A 19,374-nucleotide genomic window follows, 5' to 3' on the forward strand; every position below is an offset into this window, starting at 1 on the left:
AATGCAAATTAAAGCCACCATGATATGTTACTACACAAGCAGTAGGAGGGCTAGAAATAAAAATTGTGACAATACCAAGTGCTGTCAAGGAGGCAGAGAAACTGAATCACTTATACATTGTTGGTGGGAACATAAGATGATAAAGCCACTTTGGAAAATAATTTGGCAGTTTCTTGAAAAACTAAGCATGCAACTACCATACAACCCAGCAATTGTTCCCCTTGGGCATTTAGTCCAGTGAAATGAAAACTTACACTCAAACAAAAACCTGTACATACAGGTGGATGGTTAAACAAACTATTTGTACAACCACACCATGCAATACTAGTCAACAATAAAAAGGAACAAACTATTTACACACTCAACAACCAGGATGAATCTCTAGGAAATTTTGTTGAGTGAAAAAAAGGCCAATCCCAAAAAGTTATCTACTGTATGATTCCATTTATATAAATTTTTGAAATAACAAAATTCTTGAAATGGAGAACAGAATAGCAGTGGCTAAGGGTTAAGGAAGCGGGGGAGGGGTGTTGTAGGGGAAGGGCAGGAGGAGGGGAAGTGAGCGGCAGCTACAAAAGGGCAACACAAGGGATGCTTCTGGTGGCAGAATGTTCTGTGTCTTGACTGTATCAATGTCAGTATCTTCGTGGATATTGTACTATAGTTTTGCTACAGGGTTCACCATGTGGGGAAACTGGGTAAAGGGCACATGGGATTGTTGGGGCTCAGAAAACAATACTCCAAAATGAAAGTTTCAGAAGCAGAAGTGTTTTCTCTGACCTTCTCTCCTGCCCTTCTGTCTCTCAGTCCCATTCTTCCCTGAGGCTAGCCACAGAAACTAGAATCCCTGTTCCCCAAGGCGGGTCATGGAAACCAGAACCCCTTTTCTTGACATCCAGCCATGAAATCTAAAAATATTCTATGTAAAATCTGGCCATAATGAAATTATCTGACCTACCTTGTTTGACTGTATGTCATAAGCCCCCCATTCCAGAGAGAGCCCTGCCCCACACCCAGAAGGAAGGCATGCCGCTCAGAGAGCCCAAGAGGAATCTAGACAGGCAGGCCTTGCTGGGTTGTCCCACTCGGTCTATCAGCATTAGATCATACTCCTCTTTTTGTCCCGTCATATTTCTACACGGTTCTCCATACTTTGTTAAACCTAAGCATAAAGATGAACAATTTCCCCTGTATCTTTGAGTCTTCATCCTGAAGTCTCCCGTGTATACATGTTAGATAAATTTGTGTGCCTTTTCACCTATTAATCTGCATATTGACATTGATTTTTCAGTGAACCTTCAGAGAGCCAAGGAGCCCTTGGCCGCTACAGGATCTCTCTATGTTATTTCTTACAACTGCACATGAATATACAATTATCTCAAAGTCAATGTTTAGTTAAGAATTTTAATACACCTCTAGAAGTCTGGATAATGGCTATTTTCTTGTGGGAAAATGATTGGAAGGGACATTTCTGGGGTGCCGGTGTTATTCCCTGATATGTGTGTATTCAGTTTATGAAAATTCATTGAGCTATATACACTTATGACAGATGCACCTACCTGTATTTATGACACAACTCTATAATTAAAAAAAATACCCCAAATACAGTTAAAAGACTAGCTATAGATTGGGAGAAGATATTGACAACACATAACTCATAAGAGTTTTGGACCAAGTACTTAAACTAACTACTACAAATCATTAAGAAAGAGGCAAACAACTCAATAGAACAGCTAAAGGAGGTGCGACAAGGGTGCAGCTCCAGGTCCAGTCTGGGGGTGTTCGAGCTGCCGTGGCCGGAGAGAAGCAACTGGAACCACTTGAATATCCGCATTTCCATTTCTGTGCCTGATAGAGTTTTGATTCATCGTGGATAATCTGTCATCAGAAGAAATCCAGCTGAGGGCTCACCAGGTTACTGATGAGTCTCTGGAAAGGAGAACCCTAGGTTTAGCCATTGAGTCTCAGGATGCAGGAATCAAGACCATCACTATGCTGGATGAACAAGGGGAACAACTAAATCACATAGAAGAAGGCATGGACCAAATACATGAAGACATGAGAAAGGCAGAGAAGACTTTAACAGAACTCAACAAGGGCTGTGCCCTTTGTGTTTGCCCACGCAATAGAACAAAGAACTTTGAGTCTGGTAAGGCCTATAAGTCGACATGGGGCGATGGTGGAGACAACTCACCTAGCAACGTAATATCTAAGCAGCCAGGCCGGGCGGCAAATGGTCGCCTCAGCAACCAGCAACAGCAGCAGCCAGCGGAGGATACATTAAACGTATAACTAATGATGCCAGAGAAGATGAAATGGAAGAGAACCTGACTCAAGCGGGCAGTATCCTGGGAAATCTAAAAAATATGGCTCTGGACACGGGCACTGAGATTGAAGCTCAAAACAGACAAATAGAACGGATCACAGAAAAGGCTGACACCAAAAAAGATGGTATTGACATTGCCATGCCAGAGCAAGGAAAGTCACTGACAGCTAGAGCTACTGCTGTACTTCTTTGTCATTTATTCACTTCCCTAGCTCCTCTTCCAAAGTCATTAGCTTTTTCAGAGTTTGAAATTTTGGTTCCATACTCTTCTAATCGGGAAATAATGTGGAAGAAGGGCCAGAGGAGTAACAGCTGCTCCCCCAACCCCCATTTTGTATTTTCTGTTGATGTTGAGGGTAGACTGCTACTCAGCCTTCCTTCTGGTATTTTCTTTCTCACTTCATAGTCTTAGAATGGTTTTCATACATCACATATAGTGTTTTAATCATCTTCTTTACTTCAGTTTCTTTTGCTTTCAAAATTTGGAAGCATTGCCAAAGACAACCCTGAGAAAGGAAGCTGAAGAGCTGATTGGTTTATTCCTTTTTTTGTGTGAAGGGTGAGAGAGGAGCAAGAGATAAGAGGTTGTTATCTCAGTAAAAACCTGCCGGCCACAAAACAAGAAGCTGCATAGCCACAGTAAAGATCTAGTTGGATATAATTTTTAATTTAAGTTGCAGTTATTGCCAATTTGGGCTAATGCTTGATTTGCAGCTTTTATACACAATATTTTTGTTATATATCACAATTTTGCAATCTCTCCTCCAGTTATAATAGAATGAGTTTTCTTAAAGTGAGCTTAAATTCATATATGTACATAGATTCTGTGATCCCATTTCTTACTGCTCTATTCAGGAACACTTTGGATAAATGAATAGTTTTTTATCTTCATGTTATTAGTAGTATCACGGTCCCATTGCAGGCCTATTAACCTCCATAAATATGTCATTAATCTTTGAAGAAAAAAATGTAAATATATATCTGTAACGTGAGAATTTCTCTCAAAGCAGAGATTAAAATTTTTGGAAAAGTTTGACAAAGCATATCACGTAAATTCAGATTTACCTCAGTGCCAAGAATTATGTTTAGACAGGAAAAAGGAAACTTAATCTGATCTCAGGTAGAAAAATAGATTGCTTTGAGTTTTATGTGGCTTTAGATTTTTAAAAAATTAGAACTTATTCTGTCTTACCTAAAAGGAATTTGGAAAATTGTGCCTTTGGTGTAATTATTAGTGATCACACTGTCATTCTCTTACCCTTGTGTATTGAACTATGTCCAGAATCAAGTTTATGTAGATGTTATGAGACTTTGATTGGTATTTGTTACCTTTATTTAAAAATTAGCATCTGAACACTTCAAAGTTATCAATGTGGATTGGTTTGGCCACTAACCACTGCTTGATCCTTTCAATTAAATTTTGTAACTAACTGAAAAAAAAAAAAAAGAACAGCTAAAGGATATGAACACAATTAAATTAAAAAGCTTCTGCACAGCAAAGGATATAATCAACAGAGTTAACAGATAAACTACAGAATGGGAGAAAATATTCACAGACTATACATCCGATAAAGAGCTAATACCCAGAATCTGCAAAGAACTCAAACAAATCTGCAAGAAAAAAAACCCCATTAAAAAGTGGGCAAAAGACATGAACAGAAGTTTTTCAAAAGAAGATAGACAAATGGCCAAAAAACATAAGAAAAAATGCTCAACATTACTAATCACCAGGGAAATGCAATTTAAAACCACAATGAGATACTATTTTACTTCAATTAGAATGGTGATGATTAAAAAGTCAAAAAACAGTAGATGTTGGTGTGGATATGGTGAAAAGGGAACATTTATATGCTGTTGGTGGGAATGTAAATTAGTACAACCTCTATGGAGATCAGTATGGCGATTTCTCAAAGAACTAAAAGTAGATCTACCATTTGATCCTGCAATCCCACTACTGGGTATTTACCCAGAGGAAAATAAATCATTATAGCAAAAAGATACCTCTACTTGTATGTTTATCACAACACAATTCACAATCACAAAGATATAGAATCAACCTAAGGGCCCATCAACCAATGAGGGATTAAGAAAACGTGGGGGTTGTGGCTCCATGTGTGGCCTTTGAAGAAAAACTGTCACTGAAGAGTCATGGTGGGGCCAGGGCCAGCGCAGCATAGGAAGCTTCAGGTGCACCCAGCAGCCAAGGGAAAACTGAAGACCCAAAACACCAAGCCTTTCCTAAAAGCCAAGAATAATTGCCCAAATCTACCACCTTCTAAATCTACTATTAGACCCCCAAAGGATATTACTAACCATGCCATTTTGCCTGTCAAAGCTAAAAGGTCCATTTGCATTAAACTCCAGCTCAGACCAGCCAGTATGGCAGGGTGCCAGAAACCAAGGTTGGAGCCACCAAAACTTCTAGGCAAAAAGCTGATTTCAAGATGTATTTCTTCTAACCCAAACTGTAAGCCTTCTAGCAAGTCTTCAGCATCATGAAGCCAGATCATCCTCTATGGGAGAACTGTCAAGAAAACCTGTGGGGTCATTTAATATATGGGAACTGAAAACTACAAAGCAGCAGGTAACAGATCAGGGAACTGCTAAATGTACAGACTCTGTGGACAACACTCTTGTTGAAAACAGATCTTTGGGTAGCTTTCTACATGACAGGAACGGAGAGAACTTCCCCCAAACCTTATCAAAGTCTGAGAGGATGCCAGATCCTGAATTAGGTACCATAAGTTAGCCAAAAACTAGCTCTTACAATCTAACCAAGAACAGTTTGGCTCCTAAACAAGTCTTGGGCAAAAGTTCAGGTACTAGTGCTGTTGTGAAAGACAGAGTTAATGAACAACTTGTTGGAGAAACACAAATCAAGGCTCTACCCATAAAATCACAGTCACACTCTAGAGGAGCAGATCTTGCAAGACCAGGAGAAAAAACCCCAAGGACGGTTTCCTCTCACTTTATTCAGACCCTTACAAAGACTCAATCATCAAAGAAACCAGTGGCCAAGGAAATAAAGGTTAACAAGAGTAAATATGAAAGACCAAATGAAACTAAGTTATGGTCATACCCTGTTGCTAAACAGAAAGTAAAACGTACCAAACCCAGGACGGATCCCAATTTGCTTCAGGGAGGAAATAACAACAGACATCCGAACATCAAGCAAGATCAGAAGTTCACTCAACCTTGTTTTACACATCATGTGTACTGCAAAAATCAAAAGCTATGAGCCAGAAACCTAATTTGACAGTTGGCAGCTTTAATTCAGTTGTCCCAAGCACCCCTAGCATGAGAGCAAATGCAACCAGTGAGCATAAATGTGGCAACAGCTTTCAACCCAAAGCACAGACTTTGGACTCCAAGTTGAAAAAGACTTTTCCCCAGAACTATTTTCTCAACAAGACAGCTCCCAAAACTCAAGCTGGTGTCACAAACATAAATGGGAGAGGAGTCCCAAATGGGATCCAAGCCAATTCAAATATTAAAAAGAAGGCAAGCAGAGGATTGAAGGAAACAACTGAAAGAATGGCAGAAATCTAAGGGGAAAATCTACAAACAGCCTCCTGCGGAACTTAAGACAGAAAGAAAAGTAATAGAGGAAATGAATATTTCATTCTGGATGAGCACTGAAAAAGAAGAAGAAGTAGAGAAAGCACAATTTGAACTGTCCAGTAAAATTAACAACACTCTAACAGAATGTCTGAAGCTCATTGAGGGGGATGTGCTTTCTAATGAAATACTTACCATATTGTCCAGCATAACCTGAGGCTGAAAAATTTGCTAAATTTTGGATCTGCGAAGCAAAGTTGTTGGCAAGTAAAGGCACCTTTGATGTTATTGGGCTATATTAAGAGGCCAGTAAAAATGAAGCAATACAAGAGTTTCAGGAAGTTGTTCTGAATATTTTGCAAGACCCATCCCAGGAGAATTCAGTCAAAAAAAGAAAAGAAAGAAAGAAAGAAAGAAAGAGAGAGAGAGAGAGAGAGAGAGAGAGAGAGAGAGAAAGAGAGAAAGAAAGAAAGAAAGAAAGAAAAAGAAAGAAAGAAAGAAAGAAAGAAAGAAAGAAAGAAAGAAAGGAAAGAAAGAAAGAAAGAAAGAAAGAAAGAAAGAAAGAAAGAAAGAAAGAAAGAAAGAAAGAAAGAAAGAAAGAAAGAAAGAAAGAAAGAAAGAAAGAAAGAAAAAATATTTTGCAAGACCCAAACAGAACCACAGAAGGAATTATTTCTGACTCTTTAGTTGCTGAAACTAATATAACATCAGTGGAAGAAGTGGCCAAGACGGAATCTATAAAGTCTTGTCTTTCTTCAAAAGAGAAGGAACAAGTTACAGCAACACCCCAAATAACCAAAGCAGAACAAGATAATCATCCTGGTATCAAATTACAGATTGCTCAAATCCCTAGAATAAATGGAATGCCAGAAGTGCAAGACATGAAGCTTATCACTCTTGTCTGGCGTTTGGAAAGGACCCAGAGAACAGTGTCACACCACTCAGAACTGCTGAAGGAACATGATTTAGTAGTGGCTTCTCTTGATGAGCTATTAGAAGTGGAAGAAACAGAGTGTTTTATATGCCATAGAAATGAGGCTTTGGCCAGGTGCGGTGGCTCATGCCTGCAATCCTAGCACTCTGGGAGGCCGAAGCAGGTGGATCATTTGAGCTCAGGAGTTCGAGACCAGCCTGAGCAAGAGCGAGACCCTGTCTCTACTAAAAATAGAAAGAAATTATATTAACAACTAAAAATATATATAGAAAAAATTAACCAGGCATGGTGGCGCATGCCTGTAGTCTCAGCTACCCCGGAGGCTGAGGCAGGAGGATTGCTTGAGCCCAGGAGTTTGAGGTTGCTGTGAGCAAGGCTGACACCACAGCACTCCGGCCCAGGTAACAGGGTAACAACAAAAAAAGGAGAGAAAGAAACAATGCAAATTTGAAGACAAAGGAATATCACCTTTCAAGTGCTTAAAGAAATAAAAAAGATCAACCTAGAATTCTATATCCTGTAAAATTTCACTTAAAAAGTGAAAGTGAAAGACATTTTCAAATAAACAAAAGCTGAGAGAATTTATTGCCAACAAATCTACACTGTGAATAAATACCAGTACAGTGCTCACGCCCCTAATCTCAGCACTTTGGGAGGCTGAAATGGGAGGATTGCTTAAGGCCAGGAGTTCAAGATCGGCCTGAGCAACATAGCGAGACCCCGCCTCTACAAAAAACAGAAAAATTAGCTGGGGGTGGTAGCGCGTGCCTGTAGTCCCAGCTACTCAGGAAGCTGAACCAGGAGGATCCACTTGAGCCCAGGAATTCGAGGCTGCAGTGAGCTTTGATTGGGCTACTGCACTCCAGCCTGGGTGACAGAGAAAGACCTTGCCTCTAAAAAAAAGTACCAAATGGAAATTCAGAAGGAATTAAGAGTAGGGTAAATATGAAATACTTTCCTCCATGTCATAATTTTTTAAAAATGTACAATTAGCTATTTAAAGCAAATATAAGAAGAATATAATATAGGGCTTATAACATATTTTCAAGTAAATGTATGACAAAAATAGCAGCACAAAGGGCCAGAAGGGAGTACACAGAAGCATGGTGTAGGGTCCTGACATGAAGAATGTGACATGGTATAATAATGATTCAAGGTAGACTGTGATAAGGTAAGGACACATATTGTAAACCTGTAGAGCCACGAATCGTGAAGGATGGTCCAAGTATTCCTCAGGGTCCCCAGCTCTCTTTCAAGGGTACACAGAGTCTCCCCTATTCCAACCACATATTTTTGTAAGGCTGGATTTTCTTCCTATCCTTCAACCAAAACAACGTATCACAATAGATTGAATAGAGAAGATTTGGGAATCCAAATGTTTTCTATTAAGCCAGATATTAAAGAGATTCACAAAAATGTAAAATAATTATTAGTCATCTCAGTAAATTTGGGGGGGAATATAACTACAGTTCATAAAAATATTTTATTTATGCTACCATGTAGTGAGTATATTATTGGTTTTTAAATGAATTAATAAGTAGTTTAAAATTTATCAGTTTAAATTTTTTTTTTTTTTTGAGACAGAGTCTCAGTCTATCCCCCATGGGTGGAGTGCAGTAGCATCATCACAACTCACTGCAACCTCAAACTCCTGGGCTCAAGTGATCCTCCTGCTTCAGCCTCTGGAGTGGCTGGGACTATAGGTGAGCACCGTGAACAGCCGGCTAATTTTTCTATTTTTAGTAGAGACGGGGTCTCGCTCTTGCTCAGGCTGGTCTCGAACTCCTGACCTCAGGTGATCCTCCTGCCTCCACCTCCCACAGAATGCTAGGCTGAGCCACCATGGCTGGCCTATTATCATTATAATTACTGGAGTAAAGAAGGGAGAGAGGGAGTGAGGAAGGCAGGAAGTTTTATCAGATTGGGTGGGACCACTCACCGCTCTTTTCCCTTTGACAATCCATGGCCCTTGTAATTTTGATTCTGCAATGAGAAAAGGAAAATGATGTGGTTTTGCATATCCACTCTGCCTTCCCAGGTCAACTTACTGTAGATATTCAAATGCTCAAAGCATCAGACTGAACAATGCATAGGTCCTGAGACATGAAGGTCCAGCCTGGTCAGTTCTCACTGGTCACCACATCCCAAAAAATTCGTCCAGAATTTACCTGCTGTCCTCGGCATGAACTCCCAAGTACCAAGGGCCCCCTCACTGTAGGCCTACTCACAGGCATGACCAGTATAGTGAATGCCTGGTTTTTGATACTCCAAAGGTCCACCCTGAACCCCAGTTTTGAGAGCTCAGCTCAGTACGCTCTGTGAGAAGGATCTGGACCTTCTACTCTAACTTTGAATGCTTGATTAGACCCAGGATCCAGGAGGGGGCTGGGTCAAAGACTCAGAGCAATGTTAACTCCTTTTACCCAAAATAGACCTTTCAATCCTCAGTGGGTGGTGGGTATTATTCTGCTCCAACCGTGTCCAAAACAGCTTGGCCTTCAGTCCTGGGAAGACTGATCCCAAGGCACAGACGAAAAGAGAAATCGAAATTGGCCCTACACGGGCTGCCTTCTGCAGCTTGGACAGATCTGCCACCTGCATTATGGGCCGGGAGTATGGGCACAGCTTAGTAGGATCATCTGCTCAGTTCTCACAAGGCAACGATCAAGGTGATGGGGTTATTATTCTCAAATGGCTTGGGTTCCTCTTCCAAGCTCATTCAGATTGTTGGCAGAATTCAGCTGCTTGGGGTGGTAGGACTGAGGTCCCTGTTTCCTCCCTCCCTGCCAGCTGGGGACTGCTCTCAGTTCCTAGAGGCAGCCTGCAGTTCCTTGCGATGTGGCCCCCACAGGCAAGTTCACAACGTGGATGTTTGTTTTCCTCCGGGCCACCAGGAGCTTGTCCCTATGACTTCCAACCATCCCCCCTCCAAGCTGGCTGTGATGGAGCTTTATATAACTTAAGGTAATCAGTGTAGCAACCGCACCATCCAATTCACAGACTGCACCCACACTCAAGGAGAGGGAATTGGACAAGGCATGTATGCCAGCGGGTGGGAATCTTGGGCTTGTCTTAGAATTCTGCTTACTACCTCATCTGACTCCTCAAAAAGCCAGTGGAGAGGGATGGACGATACTGCTTTACAAAACTGACAGAAGTAAGCCTCCCCCCACCAAAGGCAGTGAAATCTTGTTTCATTCTTCCATTCAAGCCCATCCAACTCCCCCAGCACTAGTCAAGCTGTCTAGTCTTTTTGTATTATATCTTGAATCCTCTTTCACGCTTTAAATTCCATTTTCCATATGTTTATCCAGTTGCTCCAGAGCCTTTGGTTGAAAAAAATTTTCCTTTCCTCACTGAATTGCATTGGCATGTCTGTCAAAATTCAATTGACCATGTGTATGTGGATCTATCTCTAGACTGTGTTTTGTTCTGTTTACTTGTCTTTCCTTATGTCACCATCACGTTGTCTTAATTACTGTAGCTGTCTAGGAAATCTTGAAATCAGGTAGCATAAGCCTTCCAGGGTTGTTTTTTCCACGATTGTCTTTGCACTTAGGGGTCCTTTACATTTCAATATAAATTTTAGAATCAGCTTGCCAATTTCTACAAAAAATATGTTGAGATTTAGATTGGGATTGCACTGAATCTACAAATCATTTTGGGAGGAAAGGACATCATAAAGTATTAAGCCTTCCAATCCATGAATAATATAGTCTATCTCTCCATTACTTTAAGTCTTCTTTAATTTCTTTCTACATTGTTTTCTAGTTTTCAGTAGAGGAGCCTTGAACACTTTTAATTAAATTTATTCATGAGTTTTTGATTTTGTGATGCTATTGTAAATGGTATTTTCAAATTTCATTCTCTAATTATCTGATTATAATAAATTGTGATAGGCAGAATAATGCCACTCCCAAAGAGGTCCACATCCTAATCCCTAGAACCTGTCAATCTGTTACATAACATGGCAAAGGTGAATTAAGGTTGCAGATGGAATTAAGGTTGCTTATCAACTAACTAACCTTAAAATAGATTATTCTGAATTGTCTACATGGGCCCAATATAATCACAAGAGTCCCTAAATGTGGAAGGAAGTAGAAGAGTCAGCGTCAATAGTGTCAGAGTGATGCAATATGAGAAAGACTGGCTTTGAAGATGAAAAGGGACCATGAGCCAAGGGGCAGCCTCTAGAAACTGGAAAAGACAAGAGGATGGATTCTCTCCTAAGCCTCCAGATAGGAATGCAGCCCTGTTAACACCTTGATTTTGGCCCAGTGAGACCCATTTCAGACTTCTGACCTCAAGAACTATGAGATAATAAGTATGTGTTGTTTTAAGTCAATTGTGGTAATTTGTTATAGCAGCCATTGGAAACTACATAATACATATATAGAAGTATAATTGACTTTTGCATATTGACCTTGTATCCAATTCCCTTGCTAAATTATTATTAATAGTTCTAGGAGTTTGGAAATTCCTTTGGGTTTTCTATGTATACAATTATGTCATCTGTGAAAAAAGGCAGATGTACTCCTTCCTTTTCAATATTTATACCTTTTATTTCTTTTTCTTGCTTTATTGCACTGGCTAAAACCTCTAGTTTTAGTCAAGAATGTTCACTAAACATGGTGAGAGCTGACATCCTTATCTTGCATTCCCAATTTCAACTTTTAAGAATGATATTAACTGTAGGTTCTAGTATTCATCCTCTACTAAATTGAGTGAATTTAGTATTCCCTAGTTTTCTGAGGATGTATCATGAACAGATGTTTCATTTTTTACCCATTTAAAACATCTTTTCTTATGTCATTATGCAATTATTATGTAATTCATTAAAACATCTTTTAATACATAATTATTATATAATTCAACCATTATGGGGTCAAAGTTATGGTTCTTCAGAGATGTTTAATATTTACTTCTGCCTGGCACCCCAAGAACAGTAAATTTTATGGTAATATCTTGCTTTAGCATTTCTCAGACTAGCCTGAGGGCTCATCCAAGGTTAAGAATCCTCACAAGAAAAATGTTTTTTCCACCTAGAGCCCACGGTGAAGCTGACTAGCTACTTAGTAGTATCCCATTGCTGAAAGGTAAAGTTGTTTTAGTTACACCTTTACTAAGGGTGGGGTTTTCTGAAGGTTACAGCTTTACGGAGAGGTTTCAGTATCAACTCCTTGGTCCATGGGCCCCACACCATTTCTCCAACTTGTGATGTCCCTTGTTTGTGAGACAAGCAACCTCCTCCTCAAGGGAAATGAAGAATGAAGAATCAGTAGTGACACCTCTGGTTTTTATTTTCTTTCTTTTTCAAGGAGGGGCAGGGTCCTCGGGAATCTCCCTGCCACCAATCCTCCCCACCCTGCACACACACATACAAGTTCAGCTGTACATTTCAAACGTTGTTTGTTATGTTTTGCCCAGTAGTGTTAAGTGTGTTGTGCTAAGAGGCTTTTCAAGAAATCTCATCTGCCATATTGCCTGAGATAGAAGTCCTATTATTATCTTGTCACAAAAAACAGTCCAGGGATATGAATACTTCTCCCAAACCACTAAAATAATGCATTTAGAAAAGACAAGCCTACAAAACTTTTTAAAAATGGTCTTATTGAGAAAGTGATTCAGAGATGCCTCAATTGCTTTTATGGGCTACAAACAGAAAACTTTAATTTTATTTCTCATTTTGGTTCATATAAGATGGAAGGCAGCATGAATGGTGACAGCTGGTGTTGAGTCAGGGAGAACACTGGCTCGTGACACCGCCAGCTTCCTTCATTCCTGGCTGTATGCCACAAGCCCTGCTTCAAGCTCCTTGGTACCTGTCAGGTGGGGACATCCATGCTGGAACCAGTTTGCCACACTGGCTTACACACTGTGGTTGGCTTTTGACCACCTCACCAGAGACCAGCTTCATTGTTTAGCTGGTTCCTTCAGCCTCAGCTTCATTCTTGCCTGATCCAATTCCTCATTTCATCTTAGCCCTCTGGAGAGTTCCCAGCATGCCTCAAAGCTGAGATCTTGGGGACCATAACATTGAAGAGTTGAGATGAAAGGTTGGAACTCATGGTATTCTGACCTCTGGCTTCTCTAGGCATATTTTTGTGAGGGTACACACAGTACATCCTGGCATGCTCTCTTGAGACTGACATTCATGTTCCTGCTTAAATAAGATCATACTCCCATGTCCCCTGGGTCATTTGAAAGAAACCTGGGCTGTTCACCTATATATTGACAAAGTCCTAAGTCAATATATAGGTGAACTTTGCCTCCCTGTCCAACAACAACAACAAAATACATAGTGTCACAAAGAAGCAGTCTGCTATTTTCTTCCTTCAACCAACATGGGTCGGCTACACTCATGTCTATACTATATTCACAGTATAGACTAAGAGTTTGTCCCTCCTTTAGCAATCTGCAATTTGTTACTCCTTTCAAAGGAACCAGTCAGGTAGATGGGAAGGGACTATTTCAGTAGATGTTTCTGTTTTTATAGTACAAGTGGTATGTGTCCCAATCTGTGTTTAAAGAGTATTTTTTTTAAACTGAGAATTAGATCACAATTAACATAATGGCAGTTGAGGCAAAGAGAAGAATGAACTCAAGACATTTAGAAAGTTAAAGGAGGAGACCTTTTTGGATGTGGGAGGTGAGGAAGATGGAGGAGTCAAGACAGTTCCAGTTTTTTAGCTTGAGCAGCTAGCTGGGTAGTTCAACCATAGTCATTTAACATTTATCAACTGTATGTTAGCTCTGTGCCGGGCGCTAGGGATACATGGAAGAAAAGTTAGACTAGATCCGGGAGTCTAGCAGGGAAGACAGACGTTAAACAAATAATCACATGAAAAATGAGTCGTAGTAAAAAGGCGAAGTTCAAGGCACTCTACAAGCAGATAAACTCGTTTTTGTTTTTGTTTTTGTTTTTGTTTTGAGAGAGATAATTAAAGAAATGGAAGTTCCATTCCTGGGAGGTGGAACATGGGATAAGAAGTAAGTTGGGATGGGGGAGAGTAACTCATTTCCCTTCTCTGGGTCTCCTTTTCCCCACTCTGAAAACAGAAGAGTTGGGCTGTGCAGTCTCAGAGGGCAGGGGCTTGTCTGATTGACCCCTGCGAGCCTGGGCCAGCACTGAGCTCGGCTTGGAGAAGGCACTAAACGGGTTTTGTTGGATGGGTGGATGACGGATGGATGCATGGGCAGGAGGGCGGCAGGACGAATGAATCTCTAGGGGCTTCGCCAGGTCAGAAAATCTGAAATTCTGAGCTTCCCCGGGGGTCACCAACATCGCCGGGCACAGCTTGGAATCCCAGAGTTGTGCAAATTTCCCGCCCGCGGCCCGGCTCGCCGCACATGCGCAGCAGCTTGGGCGGCGCGGGGCACCACGGGGCTGTAGTCTTGCCTCTGAGTTTGTCGCTTTCTTCCCCCTCTGCCCGGAATTCCTCCTCGAGGACACACCTCGGCTCCCCAGCTCCCCGCTCCCAGGCTTTGAACCCCTCCACGGCTTCCCTCCCTTTCTCCAGGGACGATAAAAGCATCTGTTCGGGTCCACTCCTACCTTCGGTCGCGACATGACACGATTCCCGCGGGCCGGACCCAAACAGCCAGCGTGCCGGGTGCGGGCGGTTGCGTCCCGTTGCCAAGGCGACAGAGGGGCGCCCGGATCCGTCGCTCTGATTGGATGAGCCCAGGGAATTCTCTCCGCGGAGTAAAAGGCTCGGGTCCGCCAGAGCCCCTGGAGGCTCCTGGGCGTCCTGGCAGCCCTGGCAGCCCGTCCTCGATTTCCTCAAGGTTTTTCTCCCATGTCCACCTCTGCGACGACCCTGGGGCACACCTGGTCCGAGGCTGGCTCCCCGCTGCGGGCACTCACTGCCCAACGCCACCTCCAACTGCACTTGTCCTGCTCTAGGAGCGCTGCGTCTGAAAAGTTGTTAGCTTTTGAAAAATGCAATGATGCTAAGTTTCCTTACTTAAGTAAGGTCCCTCACTAAGTCACCTAGTCAGGTGGTCAGTCGGTAACGCGGCCAATCGGTCACCTCTGCTTTACTCGGGCACTTTCTTCTTCTTAATCTGTGACTACCTCAAAATTTAAACTGCCATATAACAAAAGATATGGGAAATTCAATTAAAAGATAAGGTACAGAGGAGGAGGAAATATATCCAACATATATAACAAAGGACTGGTGCTCAAAGAACTCCTACAAACCATTAATAAAAGACACCCCCACCTCTACCCCTTGCAAAAGAAAAGAAAATAGGCAAAGGATACGAATAGGGAATTTTCAACAGAAAAGACTTAAATGGCTGGTAAGCAATTGAGAAATGGAAATTAAAACAGTTATAATTTGAAATATGATTTGAAATATATCGGCTATACAAAAATAAAAAAACATATATCAATGTTTTTGTGAGGCCAAGTGTTAACAAGGATGTGGAGAAACAGGAACCTTTAAATACTATTCATACTTTGGGAGGCAATTTAACAATATCTCACAAAGTTGAAAATGCGCACACCTTACAACCCAGAAATTCCACTAGTAAACATATATCCTATAGGTCCACTGAATACAGGTGCACTACCCCATGGAGTACCTTTCATCTTGTAGCTAATGTGCAAGGTGACAACCTTCCCTAAAGAAATATTTATTCCTGTACATAGGTCATATGTATAAGGGTGTTCTTTGCAACATTCTTTATAATTGTGGAAAATAGTAGAAACAATCTAAATGTCCACTAATTGGGTGATGGATTAATAAAATTGGATATATTCTAATAATAAAATACTATACAGTGACAAAATGATCCAGAGCTTAAATAGCCCCCAAATCTATTTTTGAGTGAATAAAAGAAAGTAGTAGAAGAATAAATGCTTTTTTAAAAGGTTACAACTTGTGTTAATTATAAATACACATACAAAAGTATATTCTTATGTGTATATAGGTACCAAGAGTTTCAAAACACAGATTTAAAAGCTACATACCAAATTTGTGATAGTAGTTTCCTCGAGGAAGAGAGTGAAGGAAGTGAGCAGAGAAAAAGAAGCTTTAACTACTTCAAGTTTATCTGAAATATTTCATTTTATTTAAACAACAACGTGAAACAAATAGGTCAAAGTATCCTTACCTGGATTTAGGATTTTTTTTCCCAAATGAAAAACACACAAGCCCCAGCAATAATATTCTAGAGGAAGTTTAGGGTGCTGTGGTAATGCATAACAGTGGGGTCTAAACAAGTCGAATTAGGGTCATTAAAGACAGGAGGAAATGGAGTTAGCCTGGTAAAGAGTGTGGGAAGAGGGAACAGCATATGCAAAGTTGGAAGTCAGAGAAGGCGAAGCGCATTTGAGAAACTGAATGCGGATCAGTGACCAGGAACAAGTGGGGAAGAGAGAAGGGAGAGATGAGGCTGCCAAACCTGTATGTTTTTGTTTGTTTCCTTTTTTACAGATGTGGAAACACAGCCCTAGTGAGGGAAGTAGAACCCAGGCTCCCTAACTCCCTGACCGTTGCTCCATGGTAATGGTAATGACAATGATAAGAACAACGGTGTATTGTGTGCCAGCATCTCTACTAGGTACTCTAAATATGTCCTTTTGTTTAATCTCACTACAGACCTATAGAGGCTTTTTTCTCCTCATTTTACAGATGATGAAACTGAGGCCCAAAGAAATTAAGAAACTTGCTCAAAGTCACAGTGGCAGAAGCCAGATCCCACAGGGCCCCGTGTACTATATGCTAAGCAGGCTGGACATATTCCTAAGGGCTTTGGTGAGTGCATGAGTCTCTCAATGTGCTTGTAATTACCACAAACTTAATAACTTAAAACAACACAAATGTATTTATCTTAGTGAGGTCAGAAGTCTGAAATGAGTCTCACTGGGCTAAAATGAAGGTGCAGGGCAGGGTCATGTTCCTTCCCGAAGCTCTAGGAGAATGTTTCCTTGGCTTTTCCACCTGGATTCCTTGGCTTCTGTGGCACAGAGTGATTTTCAAAGCAGGGAACGTGGGAGTCGTCTTAGAATTCCTTCCCTTCCCCCACGTCCAATCCATTTGCAAGTCCTGCCAGCTGCACTGCTGACATATTCACGTATGCTAAGTTCATTCCCTTCTTTCCAGCCTCTCGGGTCCCCCTCTGTCCCAGGGCACTGTCATCTCTCTAGGGCTGCCGCTGGAGCCCCTCCCAAAAGGGAATGTCAGTAAGGGGCCAAAGTGATTGGCTTAAGATGTAAATCAGATGCCGTGGCCTCCCGGCCTTAAATTGGCTTCTCATTATATGGGGGAGAAGAAAAACTTTAAACCCCAGTCATGGCTGTAAATGGTCTTGTATGCTCGGCCCCAACTCTCTTCTTGAGCCTCATCTCTTTCCACCTCCCCTCGCGCAGTCCCCTCCAGTCCCATCGGCTGTTCACAAAGGCAAGTTTCCCCACCGCAGGGCCTCTGCAACGTGCTATTCCTTCTGCTGCAAATGCTCTCTCCACTCTCTAGCTCGGTCCCTCATATATGTCAGGTCTCAGCTCAGATGTCACCTATTCAGAGAGGCTCTCCCTGCCTCGCCTTCCTTTCCTTCATAGTAAACCGTGACCATTTGTGAGGGCTTTATTTGTCTGTTTGCTTATTTTGTTTGCCTTCCCTCCTAGATCTGAGATGTCCGGTATGTAGCTAATAGCTATTATATGGGTATGAAGCATGTGAGATGCCATTTGTCTGAATTGAGATGGACTGTACGTATAAGAGACACATCAGATTTTGATGACTTACTACAATAAAAAGGACATAAAATGTTTCATTCATAATTTTTAAGTATTGGCACATGTTGAAACAATTTTGGGTATATTGGGTTAAATAAAAATATTATTAACAATTAACTCGGGGCCGGGCGTGGTGGCTCACGCACTAGCACTCTGGGAGGCCGAGGTGGGTGGATTGCTTGAGCTCAGGAGTTCAACACCAGCCTGAGCAAAAGCGAGACCCCATCTCTACTAAAAAAAATAGAAAGAAATTATCTGGCCAACTAAAAATATATATAGAAAAAATTAGCCGGGCATGGTGGTTCATGTCTGTAGTCCCAGCTACTCAGGAGGCTGAGGCAGGAGGATCGCTTGAGCCCAGGAGTTTGAGGTTGCTGTGAGCTGGGCTGATGCCATGGCACTCACTCTAGCCAGGGCAACAAAGCGAGACTCTGTCTCAAAAAAAAAAAAAAAAAAAAAACAATTAACTCGGGCCAGCTCAGTGGCTCACCCCTGTGATCCCAGCACTTTGGGAGGCTGAGGTGGGAGGGAGGTGGGAGGATCACTTGAGGTCTGGAGTTTGAGACCAGCCTGGACAACATAGTGAGACCCCATCTCCAAAACAAACAAACAAACAAAAAACCCAATTATAACTCATTTCTACTTTTTTATGTGGCCACACATGTGGCTGGCATTAGATTTCTTTTGGGCAGTGCTGGTCTCGACCATTAGGTAAAGAAAATAGAAACAATCTCTACTTTATCCACTGTTATGCCCCTACCACTTACCATATAGTAGGTGCTCAGTGAGAGCTTGCTGAACAATTTGGTTTTTACAAGAACCCTGGGCACAGAGAGCTGAGATGGGCAGCCCCACATATATTGTGAACTTGAGGAAGGAAGAAACATGAAGGAAACAGTTTTATTTTTCTCCGATCACTTTATTTTAAAGGGATGCTGTCTCGTAGGGGACGGAGGGGTGCAGGTGATGGCTGGAGGAACAAAGCTGGTTCAGCTGCTTCTATTTCAGTTCCATAGGCAGTGTCTGGTCGCGATTATTTTATAATACATTCTTCAGCTTTGGTCCTAGTAGCCAGGAAGGGCTCACCTCAACATCCTGAGACACACAGATAGGGTCAGCTGGGGCTCAGAGAGAGTTTCCCAAGGTCAGCCAGCAGGTTAGAGGCGAGCAGGGCCTCCAACCTTGGTCCCCACACTCACCTTCCAGGACTCTTGCCTCTCACTACATCCTACTGTAGTCTTCTTTACTCCAGGGGACCCAGGTGACTGGAACCCTCCCTTACCTCCCTCTCCCAACACTTACCCTGATGTCTCCAGGCCCCTAATGGCAGTTCTGGCGGGACCCAGCAGAGCTTACCCAGATGGCTCTATCCTCATCGGGGCCAGAGTGGATGGAAGGAAGGAGTGGAAGGATGATGGATGAATGATGAATGGGCGGATAGGAGGATGGGAGGATGGGTGGGTGTAAGGACGGGTAAATGGGAGAGTGGGAGGATGGATGGTTGGATGAGTGGGAGAGGAGGAAGGCTGAGGGGGAGGACGGCTGCATGGGGGGCGGGGGCGTGTAACGGAAGGAATTACCCACTTTACCTGCTGCAGACCCTGAAGAGCAGAGAGCCATTAGTCATCAAAGTCCAGCCCCATCACGTTGCCCCAGGGCCGGCAGGGAGGTCCAGGCAGAGCCGGAACTGGGATGGGGGTCTCTCTACGACATCCCCCAACCCGCCCGCGCCTGACAGTGCCAGGGTGGGGGGAGCGCCCCGCCCCCACCTCCGGAGGTGGCCGTCCCACGCGGCCCAACAAGCTGCCGTTG

At 42.3% G+C, this 19,374-nt stretch overlaps 1 protein-coding gene and 2 pseudogenes across 1 annotated transcript in view; 2 read left to right on the forward strand and 1 right to left on the reverse strand.

Moving 5' to 3' along the window:
• The window catches only part of TTLL9 (tubulin tyrosine ligase like 9), a 54,411-nt gene extending 39,986 nt beyond the window's left edge, over nucleotides 1–14,425 (reverse strand). Inside the window, exons 1-2 of the mRNA XM_045529479.1 lie at nucleotides 14,374–14,425; nucleotides 8,758–8,801 (exon numbers count right to left, since the gene is read on the reverse strand). Coding sequence (XP_045385435.1) covers nucleotides 8,758–8,801; nucleotides 14,374–14,388 — 59 coding nt within the window. The 5' untranslated portion in view covers nucleotides 14,389–14,425. The remainder of the gene's footprint in view (nucleotides 1–8,757; nucleotides 8,802–14,373) is intronic.
• Nucleotides 1,864–2,497, forward strand: LOC123622796 (annotated as a pseudogene).
• On the forward strand, nucleotides 4,475–8,654 carry LOC123622803 (annotated as a pseudogene).
• Nucleotides 14,426–19,374: the final 4,949 nt, after the last annotated feature.

This window comes from Lemur catta, chromosome 17, assembly GCF_020740605.2.
Source record: "Lemur catta isolate mLemCat1 chromosome 17, mLemCat1.pri, whole genome shotgun sequence".
NCBI classification, from domain to species: Eukaryota; Metazoa; Chordata; class Mammalia; order Primates; family Lemuridae; genus Lemur; species Lemur catta.